General features: G+C 45.3%; 1 protein-coding gene across 1 annotated transcript; it reads right to left on the bottom strand.

Moving 5' to 3' along the window:
- Positions 1-676: 676 nt before the first annotated feature.
- Positions 677-3,318, bottom strand: LOC310750705 (C-C motif chemokine 5-like). The gene is made up of 3 exons (XM_083589219.1): positions 3,107-3,318; positions 1,869-1,971; positions 677-1,027 (listed from the first exon to the last, which is right to left on the bottom strand). Exons 1-3 carry the CDS (start codon positions 3,183-3,185, stop codon positions 919-921), a joined length of 291 nt encoding a protein of 96 aa, XP_083445345.1. The 5' UTR covers positions 3,186-3,318; the 3' UTR covers positions 677-918.
- Between the last annotated feature and the right edge of the window lie 18,930 nt (positions 3,319-22,248).

The following is a 22,248-nucleotide window of genomic DNA, read 5'->3' as shown; positions in this document are numbered from 1 at the left end:
CATCCCCACTTGTACAAATATAATCTGAACTAACATTCAGAGGAAGGTTGCCGAATCATAAATGTAGAGAAGAAAACTTTAAATAAAGAAACCGTAGGCTCCCCTCCCCTGTCTTTTTAAACCGAATGAAGTCTTATCTCAAGTACAAATCTTAAAGTCCTTGCAGTTGGTTTGCTCCGCAGTTTGTGATCTCATCTCTTCTAGCACACACCTGTACTTTACTCCAATTAAGCTCTAATTAACAGGAGAACCTCTGCTTCTTAATGATGGCGTTGTTTTCAGCAGGCGAAGTGCTGAACCCCAGGAAAGTGCAGGGAACCCTGGAGTCTCTCACTGCTCAGAAACTGGGGTGCATGTCACAACATAAAATTATATTGGGGAAAATTCCTTGCCCAGAATGTATATATTTGGCAAAATTGCGTACAAATGTGGATACACCAGGGGAAATATATGTGGAAATTGATGTGGGTTTTTGCACAGGCTTTTAAAAGAAAAATTGATGCAGAAATGTAGAAAATGGAACTTCCAAGTTGGAAAGAATGAGAAACTCAGAGAAACCCAATGAGCCGCTTTTCTTGCCTCCTCCCCAATTAAGCTACAGAACGAAGCTGAACCCTTGAGAGCAGGATGGGGGACGACGACGAACCAGAATGAACCAGTCTGAGGCCCAGAAGGATTCCATTTTTGCCCTGAGGTTTATTCACATGAAAGGTGTTTGTAGTGACGCTTTACAGAAAAAACCTTTAGACTATCTCACTTCCCTTGTGGAAAACAATAATACAAAAACACGGAACTGCTTAAAATATGCTGACATAAATAAAATAAAATACATTCTATTAAAGTGCAACTGTCACATGGGTGGGTGTGGGTGGCTGTGCGTGTTCCGCACACGGCAAGGCTTTCGTGCACTTGGTTTTCTCATTCCTTGCTGGGTGTTGTCAGTGTTTGGGAGAGACTTTGGATACGTTCCTGGGTCCATGCGGCACTGGGGTCTGCACACTGCCGCCTATTCGCTTTCGTGGTAAATCTGCAAAGAGAGAAATGCCTGTTTAGTGCCCAGCCAGCCAGAGCGTCAGAAGCTCTGCACTGTCTACACTGACTGGCAGCAGTGGCTCTGTGAAGTTTTGGGAAGGACTGACGTGGGTGGCGCTGTGGGTTAAACCACAGAGCCTAGAACTTGCTGATCAGAAGGTCGGCGGTTCGAATCCCCGTGACGGGGTGAACTCCCATTGCTTGGTCCCTGCTCCTGCCAACCCAACAGTTCGAAAGCACGTCAAAGTGCAAGTAGATAAATAGGTACCACTCCGGCGGGAAGGTAAACGGCGTTTCCGTGCGCTGCTCTGGTTCGCCAGAAGCGGCTTAGTCATGCTGGCCGCATGACCCGGAAGCTGTATGCCAGCTCCCTTAGCCAATAAAGCGAGATGAGCGCCGCAACCCCAGAGTCGGTCACGACTAGACCTAATGGTCAGGGGTCCCTTTACCTTTATATCCCAGCCCCACCTGGGACTGTACCTGGGACCATCTATAGGCAAACAGGTGCTCTGTCCCAGAGCTACATGGAGAAAGGCATCCCGGCTTTGGCCTGGGGGTGGGGAAGAGGAGGGCATCCCTGGCATTCACCCTCCAGAGCCTCTCCCTCCCCTGGGAAGCTGTTGACTCGCTCTCCCACCTGCACCTCCTCAGAGTTGGGGTCAGGAGCTGAGGCTTCCCTAAGGCCACCAGGTCACTTCCAGGATGGAGAGGCGATTCCCTGAAGCCCCCTGATCTGGTATGGAATTGCAAAGGGGCTTTGGCCTCTGCAGCGATTGCTAATAGTTTGTAGCTTGGCTGATCACCCACGAATTGTTTTCAGAGTTTTTCATACTTACACGACAGCTGGCAGGGAGCACTTGCTGCTTGCATAGTCATAAGACGCCAGGAGTCTGAGTGGTATGGGCCTCATAACGTATTTCTTACAGCAGTAGCCTGAGTCTGTGGGAGAGAAGAGCGGAAGGGAGTGAACAAATGACTTCTGCTTCCTGCAGTCTTGATTTGACTCCACAGGGGATTGGACCTGAGATCTTCTACATTCAAGGCAGTTGCTCTGTCACTGAGCTTCTTCCCCCAAAGTAAGATTCTAGTCCCAAGGATTCTGAATCAAGGACTGTTATTAAATATAGGAAGCTACTTTATACCAAGTCTGACCATTGGTCCATGTAAGCCAATATTGACTACACAGACTGGCAGCAGCAGCTGTTCGGGATTTCACGCCTAACCCAGCCTAACCTAGAGATGTGGCTGGGATTGAACACGAGACCTGCATTCAAAGCAGATGCTCTGGCATTGAGTTACTGTTCTTTCCCTAAAACTATCCACAGTGATGAGTGCTGAAATCTTAGAGGGCTAATTTCATAGGCACATAAGAGGCTACCTTTCAGCAAGTCAACCCATCTAGCTCACTATGGTCTGCAATGACTGGCAGTGGCTCAGTGTGGTGTCAGATGTGGGGCATTCCCAGCCCTACCTGGAGATGCTGGGGAGTGAACCTGGGACTCTCTCTCTGGCCAACAGAGGTGCCTTGGGGAGGGTTGCAGTGGGGCCCTGCTCTCCTCCCAAGCAAACCCTTGGGAGGGGACCATCCCGCCTTCACTGTGCTCCCCCTAAAGAATATAAGAGGAGCCATGCTATCCTCCATGAATTGAACTAATGCTCTTCTAAAGTCCTCCAGGTTGGTGGCCATCATAGGCTCCAGTGGAAAGGAGTTTTAAAATAACATCTGAAGCACCTTGCTGCATCAGGCCAGTAGCCCATATAGTCCAGCATCCTCTTCGCACAATGGCCAACCAGATGCCCCAATAGGAAGCCCACTAGTGGGACCCAAGCACACTCCCTTCCCGTGGGTTCCATCAACTTCAGAAGTGCCGCTGTCTCCAACCACAGAGGCAGAGCGTAGCCACCATGGCTGGTGGCCACCGATAGCCCTCTCCTGCTTGGCCCAGCTCCTGCGGTAGCAGGAGCAGCCAGGAGTGCAGGACAGCCTTGGAATAAGATGGTGGTGCGGACTATGGTCCCCAAGGCTTGAGATGCCTTTGGCAGTGATGCTGTGAAGAAGGAAAGTGGGACTTACCTATATGAGACTGAGCCTGGGAGAAGAGGAGGGTAGTGATGGTCAGCAGGAAAGCAAAGGCAGCAATGAAGCTCTTCATTTTTGCTTGTGGAATGGAAGAGGAGGCTTGTTGCTCAAAGCTGAGGGTGCAGAAGCAGTCAAGGTCCAAGCTCTCGGTTGCTCCAGAATGAGCTCCATGAGTTTCCCCTTCTTCTCTTTATACAGGCAGATGGGGGTTCCTTGGAAGGCGAATCACTCAGGAGTGACGAAATTCCAGCCCCAATTTTGCTTACTCTGGAGAAGCGTCCAAATTAGCCAGCGGGGGAGGGAAGAGGAAGTGAAAAAGAGATTCTGCAATCCCCTGCTGGTCCTGCAGGTGGGTGCATCTGCTCAGGAAGAGAAGGCAAGGAAGTGTTTCGGTTCCAACAGGAAAGTTTTCAGCACCAGATCTCAGAGGGATGAGAACGAGCACAGCAATCTGTGGAACATTTCCAAGAGGGAGGCAGCAGTAGGGGCTTTTTTTGTTCTTGCAGATGCACAAGAAATAACAGCACACTGAGAAGATTTTCTGCTAGGGGTTATAGGGACAGAAATTCCAAAGAAGATAGTTAAGTTATTTATGTATATAACTTCAGCTGCAAGGATTCTCCCCAACCCCACCCCGAAACTGAAGGATGAAGAGGTTTCCACTAAAGAAGAATGAATAAAGAAAGTGATGGACTGAATCAGCAAAGTTACCAGCTAAAATAAGAGAACTTAATGATGCTTGTTTCACTGAAGAATGGAAACCTTTTTCGGATTATTTAAATAAATATTATAGTATAAGGAACCCGTGAGCAGGATTTGAACTATAAGCAACAGAAAGAATTAGAAATTATTGTATCGTCCTAACCTAACGTAACCTTGACCTTGAACGATAGGTCAAGAATTAGTGAAAGGGAAATGCAAATTATTTATGTATGTGACAACCGCGTCAAGAATTTTAATAGCTCAAAATTGGAAGTCTGGAGAAATGCCAACAAAAGAACAATGGCAAGAAAAACTGATGGATTATGCAGAGTTAGCAAAGTTAACAGACAAACTACATGAAAAAGACAACAGTGACTTTAAAAAGGAATGCGAACCTTTTGCAATCTATCTGCAGAAACAACAAAAAGAAATGGACTCATTGGCAGGATTTGAATAAACCTTCACCACTTTATTGAATTTAAATATGGAGGATAACAATGTAACAAGATTTAATACAGTGGTACCTCGGGTTAAGTACTTAATTCGTTCCGGAGGTCCGTTCTTAACCTGAAACTGTTCTTAACCTGAAGCACCACTTTAGCTAATGGGGCCTCCTGCTGCTGCTGCACCACTGGAGCACAATTTCTGTTCTCATCCTGAAGCAAAGTTCTTAACCCGAGGTACTGTTTTTGGGTTAGCGGAGTCTGTAACCTGAAGCCTATGTAACCTGAAGCCTATGTAACCTGAGGTGCCACTGTAGTGTACACACATGCAGAATACAACAAATAATGTAACACCCCAGAAGGGGAAGATGAGGGAAGTCGGGGGGGGGGACTTGGGGAATCATATTTTTCTTTTTTCTTGAGATAATGTTATAGTGATGAATATAAAATTGTAAAACTGGATAAAATATATATATCGTGATTATAATATAAGAGAGAGAAAGTAGGGTGCAGCATGGGAAGTTGATAAAACAAAAGAAAAAAATATTACGTATTGGAATTATATGTGAAATTTGTGGAAATTTAATAAATTTCATTTTTTTAAAAAAAGAAATAGCAGTGCATTGTTAAACTATGAAACTCATTTCTGTAGGAGGCAGTGATGGTTGTTAGCTTGGATGGCTTTAAAAGAGCACTGACAAATTCATGGAGGAAAGGGCTATCGAGCACTACTAGCCATGATGGCTATGTTCCCCCTCCACAGCTGGAGGCAGTGATGTTTCTGAACACCAGTTGCTGGAAACCACAGGAGGGAAGAGAGGTCTTGCACTCAGTGCCTGCTTGTGGGTTTCCCGCAGACATCTGGTTAGCCACTACGAGAACAGGATGCTGGACCAGATGGGTTTTGGGCTAATCCAGCAGGGATCTTCTTAGGTTCTTAAATCCAGCGAGGGCTGCTCAAGAGAAGCAAGAGGAGTGGGTCTTACTCCATTTCTGCAAGTAGAATTGGATTAGGAAGAGGAGCTGCCCACCTTAAGCCACCGGCCACCGGCCACCCGATTCTGCCCCCAATACCCGGCCAGCAGCCAACATGGGTGGACATATTTCACTCTAGAGCCTGCAGACTCTTCGATGCTCCAGGGTGGCACCTGCCCTGTGGAACGCCCTCCCATCAGATGTCAAGGAAATAAACAATTACCTGACTTTTAGAAGACATCTGAAGGCAGCCCTGTTTAGGGAAGTTTTTAATGTTTGATTTCTATTTTTAATATTCTGTTGGAAGCTTCCCAGAATGGCCAGATGGGCGGAGTATAAATAAATGATGATGATGGTGATGATGATGATGCTAGCTCATTTGTTTTTTCATTTCATAGAATTGGAAGGGACCCTAAGGTCATCTAGCCCCGGCCCAGGCAACGCAAGAATTACAGCTAAGGAATCCCTGACAAACGACCATTCAGCCTCTGCTTAAAAACCTCCAAGGAAACCTCCGCTGCCTGCTACAACCTCTGGAAATGTTGGTGGTTGAGATTCAGTGTTGTGCCAAGGGTACCATTCTATCAGTGCAGATATTTCTGCTTGCCAGACAACACCACCTTCCCCTCTTTTTGCCCCCATGTGCTGTTCCAGGGGTTCTTCTGACTCTCCCAAGCAGATTTGGGAAGGGCACAAGGGAAGAGGATTGTGGAAGGTGGGGGTAAGTCCTATCGCTCTGGCAGGACTCACCATGTTGGCTTATGCTAATGCAGGCCCTCCAGATGCTTGGGACTGCAATTCCCACCCTCCCTGACCACTGGTCCTGTTAGCTAGGGATGATGGGAATTGCACTCCCAAACATCTGGAGGGCCGGAGTTTGCCTATGCCTGTGCTAATGCAACAACCTAGTTGAATCTAACCTTCTATTTTTTTTTATTATAAATACAGTGGTACCTCGGGTTACATACGCTTCAGGTTACATACGCTTCAGGTTACAGACTCTGCTAACCCAGAAATATTACCTCGGGTTAAGAACTTTGCTTCAGGATGAGAGCGGCGCGGCGGCAGCGGGAGGCCCCATTAGCTAAAGTGGTGCTTCAGGTTAAGAACAGTTCCAGGTTAAGAACGGACCTCCGGAACGAATTAAGTACTTAACCCGAGGTACCACTGTAATCTTCATTATTATTATTTTAACAATAGGAACAACAAACACCACATTTCCTAAACAGGAGCTGTAAAACACCGAAATAGGAAATTCCATAGTACAGTAGTAATATACACAACAGCAGTTTTATTGTTCAGTGAATATAACATACTGTGGCACGCCTCCTCTGTTTCTGAGCGCAGTGAGACTCCAGGGGTTCGTGTTCCCCTTGGTGTGAGCCATGGTGGAGGCTGTGCTGTCTTTGGGATACAGTGGTACCTTGGAAGTCAAATGAAATCTGTTCCGGAAGTCCATTCAACTTCCAAAACATTTGGAAACCAAGGCGTGGCTTCCAATTGGCTTCAGGAAGCTCCCGCAGCCAGTCGGAAGCCACAGAAGCTGCGTCGGACGTTCGGGTTCCAAAGAACGTTCACAAACTGGAATACTCACTTCCGGGTTTGCAGCATTTGGGAGCCAAGACGTTTGAATCGCAAGGTGCTTGGGATCCAAGGTATGACTGTATATGGTTTATTTGCACATATATACATACTGAGTTGACAGTGGAGGGGTTCACAGCATCAACACCCAGGAGAGCCTTGATTCAAACTATAGGGTTGCTGTACATTCGGAATTTCCCAGACATAACCAGAATACTGCAGCCGCAAGCAGTGTCCAGGTGGAAATCGGAACATCTGGGGAAATCTAGACGTATGACAGCCCATGCCGGCAGTGTCATTCTTGCCAATTTCCCTCAGGAATAACTCAAAGACGTCCAATTTCTTTGGGATGTTGCTAAACTAAGAAAAGCTTGACAACTTTGCCCCTCCCCCCCCCAGAAAAGCTCAAACAACTTTTCTGTTCGGGTTTTCACTTTTTGAAACATGGCAACCCTCTTCAAACAGAAAGCAATCATTGCCCCGACTCTCTCTCCAGCTTGCTGCTTGTTGTTTTGCTCACATCAGTCCGAAAACTCTCTGCTCTGGCTTTGCCTTTCTAACTATTTGCGGGTTGAGGGAGGGGCCCCACTCATTTGCCATCTTGCACAGATTCCCTTTCCTTGTTCTCTATATTGACCCATCACCCAGGCTACCATCTCACTAGAGGGCCAAGAACTAGAATTCCAAGAACTAGAAGCCTTGATGGATCCAGGGATTAGAAGGGTCTTGGCATACAGCCTAACGCCCCCACCTAAGTCATAACAATGCAAAAATCATAAAATAACATAACAAACTAATTGAACTACAAATAATATGTAATAAATTACGATGCATGTTAAAAAAGAAACAAAACCAAAATACAGTGCAAAGTCTTAAAATAAACAATGCTTTGAGATGGATTAAATCTGGTCCAGTATTTTAGAGGTCTTGCATATGCGCTCTCTCTCTCTCTCTCTCTCTCTCTCTCTCTCTCTGTGTGTGTGTGTGTGTGTCTGTGTGAGTGTGTCCACCCACCCACCAACCCACCCCATCTTTTGGGAAGCAAGGCTACCAAAGGCATTTTTATTTTGCAGGGTAAAAATTAGGGGTTACCCATATGATATCATTCACACTGGTTTTTTAACACATTTAGCTGATTTTATTATTGGTTTTCATTTGGCTACAAATCTATGTAGCACCTTAAAGACCAACTAAGTTAGTTCTTGGTATGAGCTTTCGTGTGCATGCACACTTCGTCAGATACACAGATACAAATTTATTTTTTTTTGTTTTGACTATGGCAGACCAACACGGCTACCTTTCTGTAACTACAAATCTATGGTGCAACTGCATTTGGAGCACTCTACTGTGCACAGTTCTGGCTGCCTTACCTCAAAAAGCATACAGTGATACCTTGGGTTAAGAAATTAATTCGTTCCGGAGGTCTGTTCTTAACCTGACACTGTTCTTAACCTGAAGCACCACTTTAGCTAATGGGGCATCCTGCTGCCGCCGCACCACCAGAGCACGATTTCTGTTCTCATCCTGAAGCAAAGTTCTTAACCCAAGGTACTATTTCTGGGTTAGCGGAGTCTGTAACCTGAAGCGTATGTAACCTGAGGTACCACTGTATTATAGAGTTGGGGAAAAGGTTCAGAAAAGGGTCAACAAAATTACCGAGGGGATGGAGTAGCTTCCCTATAAGGAAAATTGCAGGATTTGGGACTCTTTAATTTAGAGAAAGGGTGGCGCTGTGGGTTAAACCACAGAGCCTAGGACTTGCTGATCAGAAGGTCAGCGGTTTGAATCCCCGCGACGGGGTGAGCTCCCATTGCTCGGTCACTGCTCTTGCCAACCTAGCAGTTCAAAAGCACGTCAAAGTGCAAGTAGATAAATAGGTACCGCTCCAGCGGGAAGGTAAACGGCGTTTCCGTGCACTGCTCTGGTTCGCCAGAAGCAGCTTAGTCATGCTGGCCACATGACCCGAAACTTGTACGCCGGCTCCCTCGGCCAATAAAGCGAGATGAGCGCCGCAACCCTAGAGGCGGTCACGACTGGATCTAATGGTCAGGGGTCCCTTTACCTTTACCTTTAATTTAGAGAAAAGGCGAGCAAGAGGCAACATGGTTTAAGCTTAAATTGTTTTGCCTGGCATGAAAAAGTGGATAGAGAAAAGTGTTACTGTATTCCCTTTCCCATAACACTAGAACTCGTGGACATCCTATGAAGCTGCATGTTGGGTGCAAATTTCTCCCCATATACACATCTTTATGTCTGCCTCATTTGGCCTAATATACCTGTTTCTGCAAAGCAATTTCCCCCAATATAATGCATTTTTGCATGCTGTTTTCAATAATTCAATGCATTTTTAATGTAAACATATCCTTAATATACACATTTTTGGGCACATGATTGGCTGGTGAACTGCACTGCGAAATTCAGAGAAGTGCAACTTTCAAATGACAGTTGGCAAATTGTTTTGCACAGGAGGTAGGTTCACCTTTAAATGCAAAATGCATCAAATCTCTCCCCCACCCCAAGGTTTCTTGTCACTGTGGGGACTTCTAGAGCCTCTCTGCCTTGGGCTCAGCAGGGTCCCTTTGCATAGCACCCACATGAGTTAACAGGAAGGCCACCCAAAGGTTTCTTCTGAACTGCAGGAGCTGAGTCACCCTGCTGGTGCCAGGACTGCGCTTGCAGGGTCCTCTGACAGTATTGAAAGTAGAAGCTTTGCTAATCTTAGCAAATTTTATCTCAATCAGTTTTCTGGGGAACTTGATTGAGTTCCACAGATGTCTCGGGCCTGCAGCCAAGCTGTGCACAGTGACGCACAAGGCGCTGATGCTGCCCTTTGCACAAGCACACAACCCTCACAGTGTAAACACACAACCCTGCAGAGGCAGCAGGAGAAAGGAGGATGCATCATAAATCTTGACCTGGGAAAGCAGCAAATTGCCTGTCAATGGAATCCTAGACCATCTTACACACACAGACACACAGACACAAACACAAACACACACCCGCCGGCACTGTTCCTGGACCATCTGCAACTCATTCTGAGGGTCTTCCAGAGAAGCCATGTATGAACCCAGCCAAGGACGCAGAGAAATTTAAGAGCAGAGTTGGAACAAGGGGTTGGGGGAATCAGCCCTGGGCCAGATGTCCTTGCAAAAACACACATTTACATTTCATGCCTGTTTTGGAGAGGGAAATAATTCTCAGCACTCTCAGCTATGGGCTCTGGTGGCGGTGTGTGTGTGTGTGTGTGTGTGTGTGTACTACAACAGCAAAAATCCAAGCATAACAAAATGAAGAATCAAAAGTGTAAACTATAAAAGCGTCTCAGCCTGGAAGGACAAAAATACAAAGATCCAGTACAGCTCCAAAGGGATAGTAAAGTATTAACTCATGCGAAGATCCCCTATATACATAATAAAGATTTATAAAAGGATTCCAGACCCTCCAAGTGTCCCCGTTTTCCAGGGACAGTCCTAGGCAAGCCAGACATACATATACTTATGGGACTGTGCCTCTATAAAAAATAAAAGCATGCCATATATATATATATATATATATATATATATATATATATATATGACATTCAAGCTCTGCCTTTTAGATTCTTTTAGTTCATAAGGCATCATTTCAAGAAGAACAATCTACCCAACCCTTGAATGCCAGCAATCCAAATGATTAAGATTATTATTATTTATTAAATTGATATACTGATCCCCTGGGTCAGCAGATCCTGATGTCAATCTTTCTCCCCTTCTTGTTCCTGATGCTTTCCTGGTGGGGAGGGGGGCACTATTTGGGGGTCCATCTCAGGTGCCAAAATGTCCTGGGCCGACACTATCTTAAGAACATTCCCCTGTCCTGTGGTTTCCAGCAACTGGTATTCGGAAGCATTGCTGTCTCCAACTGTGGAGGCAGAGCAGAGCCATTATGGCTGGTAGCAATCAATAGTCCTCTCCTCTTCCATAAATTTGCCCATCCAAGTTGGTGGCCGTCACTGCAACCTACATGTGGAGGGGGTTCCACCATTTAACTATGCACTCTGTGAATAAGAACTTTCCTGAATCTTCCAACATTCAACTTGGGTGTCCACTCTCCTCTTTTCACTTTCCCCATGCCATGCATCATTTCATAAATTTCCATCATGTCTCCTCTTACCACCTTTTCTCTCAACTGAAAAGTCCCAAACACTAATGGCTTTCCCACAATAGGCATCTGAGCAGCCACTGTGAGGACAGGATGCTGGACTAGGTGGGCAAATGGCCCAATCCAGGAAGTTCTCCTTATGTCCTTATGGAAACCAGAGGAGGGGAGAGTACTCTTGGGCTCAACTCCTGTTTGAGGGTTTCCCATTAGGGCACCAGGCAAAACATTTCCTCAATAACCAGCAGGCCTTTGGCCTTTAACTATCAGTGGCCTTCTAGAAGCGGGCAGGACTTCTTGAATGTCTTTCTTTCTCCTCTTAGTTTTAATGTATCTATGTAGGACTTTTATATGCCTGTTGTCTTTGTCAGCAGAGACATCACCTTGCCAACAAAGGTCCATATAGTTAAAGCTATGGTTTTCCCAGTAGTAATGTATGGAAGTGAGAGCTGGATCGCCGAAGAATTGATGCTTTTGAATTATGGTGCTGGAGGAGACTCTTGAGAGTCCCATGGACTGCAAGTAGATCAAACCTATCCATTCTTACAGAAATCAGCCCTGAGTGCTCACTGGAAGGACAGATCCTGAAGCTGAGACTCCAATACTTTAGCCACCTCATAAGAACAGAAGACTCCCTGGAAAAGACCCTGATGTTGGGAAAGATGGAGGGCACAAGGAGAAGGGGACGACAGAGGACGAGATTTTTGGATAGTGTCCTCAAAGCTACCAGCATGAGTTTGACCAAACTGCGGGAGGCAGTGGAAGACAGGAGTGCCTGGCGTGCTCTGGTCCATGGGGTCACGAAGAGTTGGACACGACTAAACTACTAAACAACAACATGTAGGACTTTTGGTCTGTTTGGTTGGTTGTAAGTGACTTGGGGTTGCCGTGGGGAAGAAGATAAATTGATGAACAAATTCAATGAAAGAATGAATGAATGAATGATTTTGGTTGGCCACTGTGAGAAGAGGATGCTAGACTAGAAGGGCCATTGGCCTGATCCAGCCCAGCTCTTCTTTTGGTGCTGGACTAGTTGGGCCATTCATTGGCCTGATCTGGCAGGACTCATCCTATGTTCTTATCTTCTGTGATCCATTCCCGAAAGAAGAAAGGTTTTCCTCCCTTTTCCTTAAAAGAGGAAAAGCTTTGACTCTACTGTCCCTCAGCCTGTCTTAACACGTCCTGATTTTGAGAGAGGTGCAGACACCAGGGTGGGGTGTGTACCAGTCCATGTTGTGGTTGTTCCTGGGTGCTCAGCAGAGGATGCATGTTCCCCACTTATTCCTCTTTCTTCAATCAAGAAATAGATTATGGGAACTGGGGGCTCCCTCACTCTCTCCAGGTTATCTGCTGTCTCCCTTTACAGACATGTGGGACTATTGTTTACTCATTATTTTATTTTTTGCATTTATATCTCACCCTTCTCTCTCCAAGGATCTCAATGTGGCATTCATGGTTCTCCCCAATCTTCATTTAATCCCCACAACAACCTGCGAGGTAGGTTAGGCTGAGAGTCGGTGACTGGCCCCCACGGCCACCCTGAGTGAGAGTTTCATAGCTGAGGGAGGATTTGAACCCTGTTCTCTCCCAGCAAATAGCCCGGTACATTAACCACTACCCCTCAGCTATGGCATTTTAGCTCAATCATCGAATTCGGATCTGTAAAAAAGCAGCTCCCCAACCCCTGCACATAAAATAATGTTGCTGATGCTGGTGGAAGTTGCAAGCCACAATATCTAAATAGCACCAGATTGCAGTTGGGGGGGGTGAGAGGGAGACATAAACCACAACTGTATAAATAGATGAAGCTCTGGGTCTCTTCTAGATAAGTTGCAGGGTGGTTAGATGGTGTTGCATCAAGCAGATGTTATCCCACTTACTACAGCATCTTTCTTTATCACATAAACAAAAAAAAACCAAACCACTTGGGGGTGTTAAGGAAAAAATCTAGGTGCGAGGCTGCTCAGTCACCCAGCTCGTCGGGCAGAGCCCGCGGGTACCTGCGGAATAAAGGAAGGATTCCAGCCACCAACTGGAGCAAACAGCTGTAGACCAAAGTTTATTGCGCAATAGGTTCAAAGAGCAAATTTGAACCCCGAGGATGGGGTGACAAAGACTTTTAAAACTTTCCCACCATATCCCAGGATACAGTTGGTACAGCATCATTGCTACATCATTGCTACATCACTGACATGTCACAGAAGGGGAGGGGTTAACCTTGGCAAACATGTCCAGACAAGTCCTTGGTACAAGATTAGCATAAGCAGACATGGCAGGGCAAGACTCAGGTATAAGATTAGCATAGACAAATGTGTCTTAAGTACCCACCACCCAAAAGTACAATGGAAGTTCCTTTGCATGTCTGGAGCCTGAGGCGAGTCAGGTGATGAGATTTGGCTTCCTTTGGCTAACAATGAGCCCAGCAATTGTCACCTCTGGGAACTTCCTGGAGTCCTTTTTCAAGGGGAAAATAGCTTTGGAATGGAGGAAACTGGGAAAGGAGATGATTTTATATTATTTTTTTAAGCTAGGTAACTTCCCTGAGCTGTCAAGTCGAAAGGATACATTCAGGCATAATATTTGTAATATTTAACTTTAAAGATGTCCCCCCCCCCCCCGGTAATTTCCGTAACAGTTGGCAGTCTAACCCTCTGTAAGGCTGCTTCTGATGTTCCTGTTTAGCACAGTCCTTAATTCAGAAACATAAGGACTAGAATCTTACTTCAGGGAAGAGTGAGAGCTCAGGGGAAGAAGGAGGAGGAGGAGGAGGAGGAGGAGGAGGAGGAGTTTGGATTTGATATCCCGCCTTTCACTCCCTTTAAGGAGTCTCAAAGCGGCTAACATTCTCCTTTCCCTTCCTCCTCCACAACAAACACTCTGTGAGGTGAGTGGGGCTGAGAGACTTCAAAGAAGTGTGACTGGCCCAAGGTCACCCAGCAGCTGCATGTGGAGGAGCGGAGATGCGAACCCTGTTCCCCAGATTACGAGACTACCGCTCTTAACCACTACACCACACTGGCTGCCTTGCATGCACAAGATCCCAGGACTAAACTCCAGCAACATCTGCAGGCATGGCTGGGAATGTTCCCACCTTGAACCCAGGACAGCTGCTGCCAGTTTGTGCAGACATTACTGAGCTAGATGAACCAAAAGTCTTCCTCTGTCTCTGTACTAAAACAGTTTACTAAGTTCTTATGCTCTTTGCCTATTAGTTATGTGCAAAAATAAACCAATGCACTCTGGTTTCTCTTCAGATCGTATAAATCTTTCGCCTTTTACAAAAGGCATTGGCAAACAGCAAGAATTTGAAATGGATTCAGCAGTGTGTTGTGCTTAATTATTTTCCCACAAGTGTCATTGCAGTTTTTAAGCTTGATCCCGGGAGAAACATAAACAAACAAGGAATTTCATGATCACCCAGTTGCGAGCCAAGTTGGGGTTGGAGCGGCGTAAGTCTGGTGTAGTAGAAATCACAGGCAGGAGTTTGTAGCACTGAACTGAGTGGAAGTGACACACTCCGTGTCAACTTTAAACTCCCTTGGCCCACCTGAGAAAGCTAAAAAACACGGAGGCTGGCCAGTCTCAAAATGGTGGCAGAGATGGGCATAATCAGATGATAGTTAATGGTTTTTAATACTCTCTTGGGAGCAAGTCTCCTGATATGCTGTATCTGGAACTTTTACAGAGATGGCAAACCTGTGTCATGTGCTCAATTTCAAGAACCCCTTGGAGACATTCCATATACAGTGGTACCTTGGGTTAAGAACTTAATTTGTTCCGGAGGTCCATTCTTAACCTGAAGCACCACTTTAGCTAATGGGGCCTCCTGCTGCCGCTGTGCCACTGGAGCACGATTTCTGTTCTCATCCTGACCCGAGGTACTATTTCTGGGTTAGCAGAGTCTGTAACCTGAAGTGTATGTAACCCGAGGTACCACTGCAAATGGATTCAGCCGCATCAAAGATCCCAGTTTGGAGCTTTACTTCTGTTCAAAGACCAGGCCACTGTCTTTCTCTGAAGAGCTGATGGTTCAGCCCAGGGTCACAGAAAAAAGGCACAATATCAAAAATTGACCACATTCTTGTGATGCTTATGCCTAGCTCCGATAAGGGCTTGAGGCATTTCTGGGAACATGATGTTAGAGATGAAACTTCTGTCACTGAGTGGCAGTGGCGTAGCGTGGGGGGTGCAGGGGGGCCGGCCGCACCGGGCGCAACATCTGGGGGTTAGGGTTAGGGGGCGCAAATCCACAGGTTAGGGGGCGCAAATCCACGGGTTAGGGGGCGCAAATTACTTGCCTTGCCCCGGGTGCTGACAACCCACGCTACGCCACTGCTGAGTGGGGCAAGATTTAGAGCTCTGTGGCTTTTGAAACCACTTCCGCCAAAGTGAAAAGAAAGTGTTTTGAAAGTGTTTCACCACTTGGCATAGGACCCCCCCCCCCATGCCTGTTGGATGAAATCAATACATTGGCTGATCCCATTTTCTAGAGAAATTGGAGTTTGTTGGGTTCACATGTCCACCATGTATGATGGTTTCCCCCCTAGAGAAAACTCGTTTTTGATTATAGCGTTCAGAGTAACTGAGCAAATAACAAAACAGAAAGTCTTCCTTAGCTCTTGCTTTCAAGTTTTGATTACTCAACCCAAATTTATTGCATAAGAATTTGGGCTTTTTCATCTCTCTCTCTTTTGTAAAATTGACTGTGGTTCCATCTTTGGACATGCATTTTTTAAATAATAATAATAATAATAATGTTATTACGGTTTATAGAGGAAAAATACAAAGCTTAATATATTTTCCCTTTTCTTAAGCAAACCAATATTTTTATCGGGGAGGGGGGGTAGAGAAGAGGGGGAAAAGAAATTTTAAAAAAAGAATAGAAAAGAGGTTAAAAGAGGAAGATAGAAAAATAAGATTCAGAAAGTAAAGAACTACCGATTCTTCATCTGGCTGCTATATAAAAACAATACTGTATCCACTTTGTCTAATCCAATATAACACCCAGCAAAGCTACATTCTATATACAAATATTATCTTCAATCATGATTTCTTTTTCTTTTTCACGCACTGATTTGTTAAAGGACAGGCAAAGATAGATTTGGGATCTTGTACTCCTGGAGAAATTGACTTGGTAGTTTAACTATGCGCTGCATGAAGAAGGACTTTCTTTTATCTTTTCTGAATCCCCCAACATTCAGTTGAATCAAATGTTCATGAAGTAGATTTGTTTCACCCATTTTAGAAGCAACCCTAGAACTTTTACTCATGTCTGACCAGTGCTCTATTTTGGGGAGGGTGGGGTCAGGAGGAGAGTTGCAAATCCAAATCTGTGATGAAAGCTTTCGTCGAGTCATCCTACCGACCATTCGGTGACAAAAAACTGCAGCTTTGACGTGCCCTTTCTGGCAAATGGCCTTCAGACTAAGGAGTTTGATCCTCTGGGCAAACCAGCTTTTGCACATGGAAAATGTGAGTCAGGCCATGACAGGAAGGTCCTCACCAACCACATGCGCCAATGGGAAACTGGCAAGCAGGATCCAAGCACAAGGCCCTCTCCCCTCCTGTGGTTTCCAGCAACAGGCATTCAGAAGCATTGCTGCCCCTGACTCTGAAGTCAGGGCACAGCCATCATGGATGGTAGCCATCAATAGCCCCCTCTTCCATTATTTCCTTGACCAGATGATCTCTGGTCTTTGTTGAGACTTGGTTCTGCTTGTCTGCCTTGGACACAGCCTTCTTTTTTCTTTCTTTATACTTTTCAAATTTATGCATTTCACTAATTTTACAATCATTTTAACATTTCAAGGTTTGACTTCCTTCCCCCTCTTTCTGCGGTTTCTTAAATGTATTTTTTAAGTATATTCTGCATATCCAAATTCATTTAATTTGCTCATTTAATTATCTACTTTAAATATATACTCTTATGAAACTGCAGGTTGTTACAATAATCCTGCCAACATTTTTATCTGTTTGCAATTTATCTGTAAATATTCAATAAACCATTTCCGCTCTTTTATAAAAAAAGTTTGTTATCTTGATTTCTTATTCTTCCAGCAAGTCTCGCCATTTCTGCATGTTCCATAAGTTTTTGTATCCATTCTTCCTTTGCTGGGACTTCTGCTCCTTTCCATTTTGGGGCGAGTAGCATTCTTGCTGCTGTAGTAGCATACATAAATAAATTTCTATACACTTTACTGGGCCCAAGGGCAGATGCCCAAGTGAATATGGACCCACTCGGCGGGCGTGGAGGGCACTTGGGGCATCATGCCTGAGCCACCCAGCAGGGCCAAACCTGGTCCTGGAACAGGACAGGATTGGTTCCTCCTGGGAACTGCTCCACCAAAGAATCGCAGAATTGTAGCACTGGAAGAGTTATCCACATAAGTAATGTAGTCCAAGCCCCTGCAGTGCAGGAGCCACAGCTCAGTAATCCCTGACCAATGGCTATGTTCAGGTGTGTTTCCTCTCCTGGGCTACCTGGTGGTGGCTGAGGCAAGGAGGCCTCCACAGGGCTCAGTGGTGGCTAGACCAAGACTGCTGAAATATACTCGGAGTCGAGAGTGGATTTCATGCTCTTTATTCAGCTCATAGTGGTGAGGAGGAATGGAAGTTCCCCCAGAATGTCTGCTTTATATACATTATTTACACAATGGACCCCACAGGATTGGCTAATTCTGGGATTCTCCTGTAGGCCAATCAGGTTGCGGATTCACTTCCACCTCGAGCTGGATTGGGTGGCTCCTGTGGACCAATCAGACTGCTGCATTCTGAATCCTATTGTTCTAGGACCAATCAGACTGCTGCATTTTGGATCCTATTCAACTCAGTACATAACAACTGCCATTGCTTTTCCTGTGCTGACTGGACAAATCTTGGCTTTGCAAAGGAAACCAAAGGGGGATTTCTTGGTGCTCTTTAGAACCGGATAAGCGAGAAGAGGAAGTTTTGCCACTATCAAAAGAGGAAGGATGTAAGACTAGCTCTCTCACAGGTTCCCTTCTTTGCTGAGCACCTGCTGGCCTAATCATTCTTGCACAGAGGAAGCATCAAAGGGGCTCTTTCCCCCTCCCAATTCTCCACATTTTAAGAAAAATTCCTCCCAAAAATTCATCAGGATTTTAGTGCAAACTTCTCCTCATTCATGTATGCAGTTTTGCAACCTATACACATTTTTGCAAAGCAATCCCCCCAAAAAAATTCAGCCTGATGTTGTTATTTTTAACCAATCCATGCATTTTTATGCACACTTTACACAAGCGTGTGGATTTTTGGCCACATTCTTCGGCTGCGGAAGTGCACCGCAAAATTCAGAAGTAGATTGAAGGATGGTTTTGTTTTTCAGTTTGCAAATTGCTTTGAGAGACACAAATTAAATAGAGTCACCTTTAAGCATGAACTGGGCCAAATTTCTTCTCGCTCCTTAGCTCAGGAGAACACTTGTCATGCCATCTAGCCTCCCCACAAACAAAATCGGAGCGAACGCTCATGAAGTAGGCAGCTTTGTCTAATCTCTCTGCAAACAAATCAGGCTTGAAGGCTTAGCAAACAGGTGGCTTGGAGGTGACTTTACTTTGGGACTGGTGATAATGATAATGTTAATTTTTCACCCGGCTCCTGCCAGTCAATGGCCGCGATGCAACAGATGAGTTTGCAAAATCAACTCATTTAACATTGGCCTCTCTGAACTTTGTCGGGAATGCACCATGCCCAGTGTTCGAATAAGCAAAAACATACTGTTTTCTCATGAGATGTCCAGATGATCCCCAAGAGAGGAAAACCAACAAGCCAAAGAGGATGGTTTTGGTTATCGCTTACAATGAGGATCAGGCAGGCATGAGACTCTTGCTTCCGGAAGTTAGTTGGGTTGACTCCAGCAACACTCTGGGAGTTTCAAAGTGACCCTTCAACCTGCTGGGGGGAGGGACAAACAGAGGTAACTTGCACACATTTTATGGGTGTTTTTTAACCAATCCATGCATTTTTATGCACACTTTACACAAGCGTGTGGATTTTTGGCCACATTCCTTGGCTGCCAAAGTGCACTGCAAAATTCAGAAGAATATTGAAGGATGGTTCTGCGTTTCAGTTTGCAAATTGCTTCAAGAGACACAAATTAAACAGAGTCACCTCTATTTATTTTGTTTTTTTTATAGGATATTTATTAAGATTTTTAAAAGTATTACAATAAAGTAAAAAAGAAGAAAAAACAGATAGATAACAAAAATACAGAATAAAAAAAAATTAAAAACACATAAATTTTCAGTTGCTTATTTTCCTTTAACTTGTTTCCCGGACCTCCTCATACCTCCCTTTTTTGTCTTCCACCACAAATTGTTGATTCAGCAAATCCTTACCATTATATTATTACCTATTTATAATCCTTTTTTTTTCATATTCTCTTAAAGCATTACAGCTGGTAACCACTTAATTTCAATCCAACATCATTCTAACATTCATTAATTTTACAATATTTCTGTAGATAGTCTTTAAATTTCTTCCAATCTTCTTCCACAAACTCTTCTCCCTGGTCTCGGATCAGAGTCACCTCTGTTTAAACCCACAGAAACCTGGGGGTTCCCAAGCACCTCCTTACAATATGCCCCTTCAACCTGTTGGGGGGAAATAAACAGAGGTACCTTTCACACATGTTATTTGCAAGTATAGCAAGGAGGATGTCGGGGATTCTTTAGCTGAGATTCCCACAGGGTTGACTAGATGTCCTTTCCAGCTCTACAACTCCATGATTCTATTAATGTGGTCCAAACTGCATATGGCATTTCCTTCCTAGCTTGCCCTCTATAAAACACACACACACACACACAGTGGTCTTGATCTGGATCCTAGCAGGAGATGCAAGGAGGGGGCTTTAACCCTTTGGTTCCTGCTGTGGCCATGACTTCAGGGTGAGATCTTGGTAGATCTCATAAGATCTCACCCAAAACTGCTGCTGCTGCTGCCAGCACCACTTCTCTGCCAGTGGAAGAGGCAGCAGAGCAGATGGGGCATCCATGAAGGTGCCACCTCTTGGGCTTCTGCCACCTGAGGCAGTTGCCTCAGCCTGCCCCATGGGTTGGCCGGCTCTGATCGAATAGCAGAATTTCTCTAGAAATTACAAGATAGCTATGAATTGTGGCTAATGTTTAAATGCCAGCAGAGGGAAGGCACAGGAGGTGGAGTGTATGTTCATCTTTCTACAGCCTTTAGATGATCTTAAACAGATCACAGGGGTATGAAATTCCGAGGAATCAAATAAATGCATTTATGAATTACTCGGAAGGCCGTGCTGAGAATGTTAATGGGGAAATGGTGACTATTCTCTTGATAGCAGCTAACATGTCAGTTTCGATGTACTGGGGACGAAGAGAAAGTTGGCAGAGCAGTCCATGTTAATGTTTGAGGTTCAGCAAAGGGCAACGGGAATGATCAAGAGAACAGAGCAAATGTTGTTGTGTTCAGGACTTTTTAGAGCATGGTAGGCAAACTAAGCCCAAGGGCCAGATCTGGCCCAATCGCCTTCTAAATCCAGCCTGCGGACGGTCGGGGAATCAGCGTGTTTTTACATGAGTAGAATGTGTCCTTTTATTTAAAATGCATCTCTGGGTTATTTGTGGGGCATAGGAATTTGTTCATTTTTTTTCCTCCCCAAAATATAGTCTGCCCCCCCCACAAGGCCTGAGGGACAGTGGACCGGCCCCCTGCTGAAAAAGTTTGCTGACCCCTGTTTTAGTTCGAAAGCAAAAAGTGCAAATAGATAAATAGGTACCACTCCAGCGGGAAGGTAAACGGCGTTTCCATGTGCTGCTCTGGTTCGCCAGAAGTGGCTTAGTCATGCTGGCCACATGACCCGGAAGCTGTACGCCGGCTCCCTCGGCCAGTAAAGCGAGATGAGCACCGCAACCCCAGAGTCAGTCACGACTGGACCTAATGGTCAGGGGTCCCTTTACCTTTAAGAAAGGCAACAAAATAGAAGTTTATGAAATGATATGTAGTATGGAGAAAATGGATAGAGAAAAGTTTTCCTCCCGCTCTCATAATAAGGCTAGAACTCGTGGACAGCCAATGAAGCTGAACGTTGGAAGACAAGCAAAGCAAAAGTCCTTTTTCACGCAGTGCATCGTTACACTATGGAACTCCCTCCCACAGGAGGCAGTGATGGCCACCAACTTGGATGGCTTTAGAAGAAGACTGGACAAATTCACGGAGGAGGAGAGGGCTATTGACGACTACTAGGCATGGAGGCAGCCATGCTTCCGAATACCAGTTGCTGGAAACCACAGGAAGGAAGGGACAGTGCTCTTCTGCTCAAATCCTGCTTACTGGTTTCCCACAGGCCACTAGTTGGCCACTGTGAGCAAAGGACTCTGGACTAGATTGCCCCCCTTTGATTCATCAAGGTTCTCCTTAAATTCTTATGGGTCCCCCCCCCCCGCCAAGGGCAGGGACCACTGACTAGGAGTTGGCTTTAGAATTATAGAACTGTAGAGTTGGAAGCGACTCAAAGGGTCTTCTAGTTCAACCTCTCTGCAATGCAGGAATTAAAAAAAAAATTCTTCCTTTTTTTTCTTTGGGCAGGCTGCCTTCTAGAGTGACCACTGTCAAGGTGGCAGATGACAGGTTAAAGACAGAACTCCTGACAGCACCTCACAAACCATAAAATCATGAAAACAGCATCTCGAACATGATAACAGAAGCCCGATATCTGATTTCCTATGGAGTTGTCAGGCCAGCCAGCAAGCAAAGATGGAGCTTTGTTCCTGGGAGCAGGACTCGGATTTTGTGCTTCAGCTCGCCAGACCAGTGTCCTGTTTGCTGGTTGGATGTTACTTAGGGACACTATCAGTTGTGCTTGTTGAGAAACATTCATCCCCACTCTTGTTAGAATAAGAATTTGTCCGGTGCAAACCATTCCTTTCATCATGGTGTAACAGATGATGGAAGAAAGGATACCCCCAACACCAATTCAAAGGCTGTTTTGGGAACCAGCAGCAGTTCCACAACCCTCAGGGACACCCCCCCAGGCCATACCCTCTTCTCAGCCCCAAACCCCTCACCACCCTTCTTTTGCACCCTTCCTTGATGTGTTTTGGCCTGGCTATGATCCATCCTTGAACTCTGATGTTGCCTCTTGCCTGCCTGGAGGATAGAGAGGGTGCTGGTTTTTTCTGTGTGTGTGTGTTGCTCATGATGTCTGGTGGTTCCTTGGCTTCCCTAGTCCAGCAGGCTTTTCTTATTTTCTTAAGTGGCCTCCTTCAGTGGGCAGGGTGTTTTAATCCTGCTTCATATTTATTTAATTTA

The sequence above is a fragment of the Podarcis filfolensis genome, assembly GCF_964270895.1.
Source record: "Podarcis filfolensis genome assembly, chromosome: 15".
Lineage (NCBI taxonomy): Eukaryota > Metazoa > Chordata > Lepidosauria > Squamata > Lacertidae > Podarcis > Podarcis filfolensis.
This window is presented reverse-complemented; position numbering and strand designations above follow the sequence as displayed.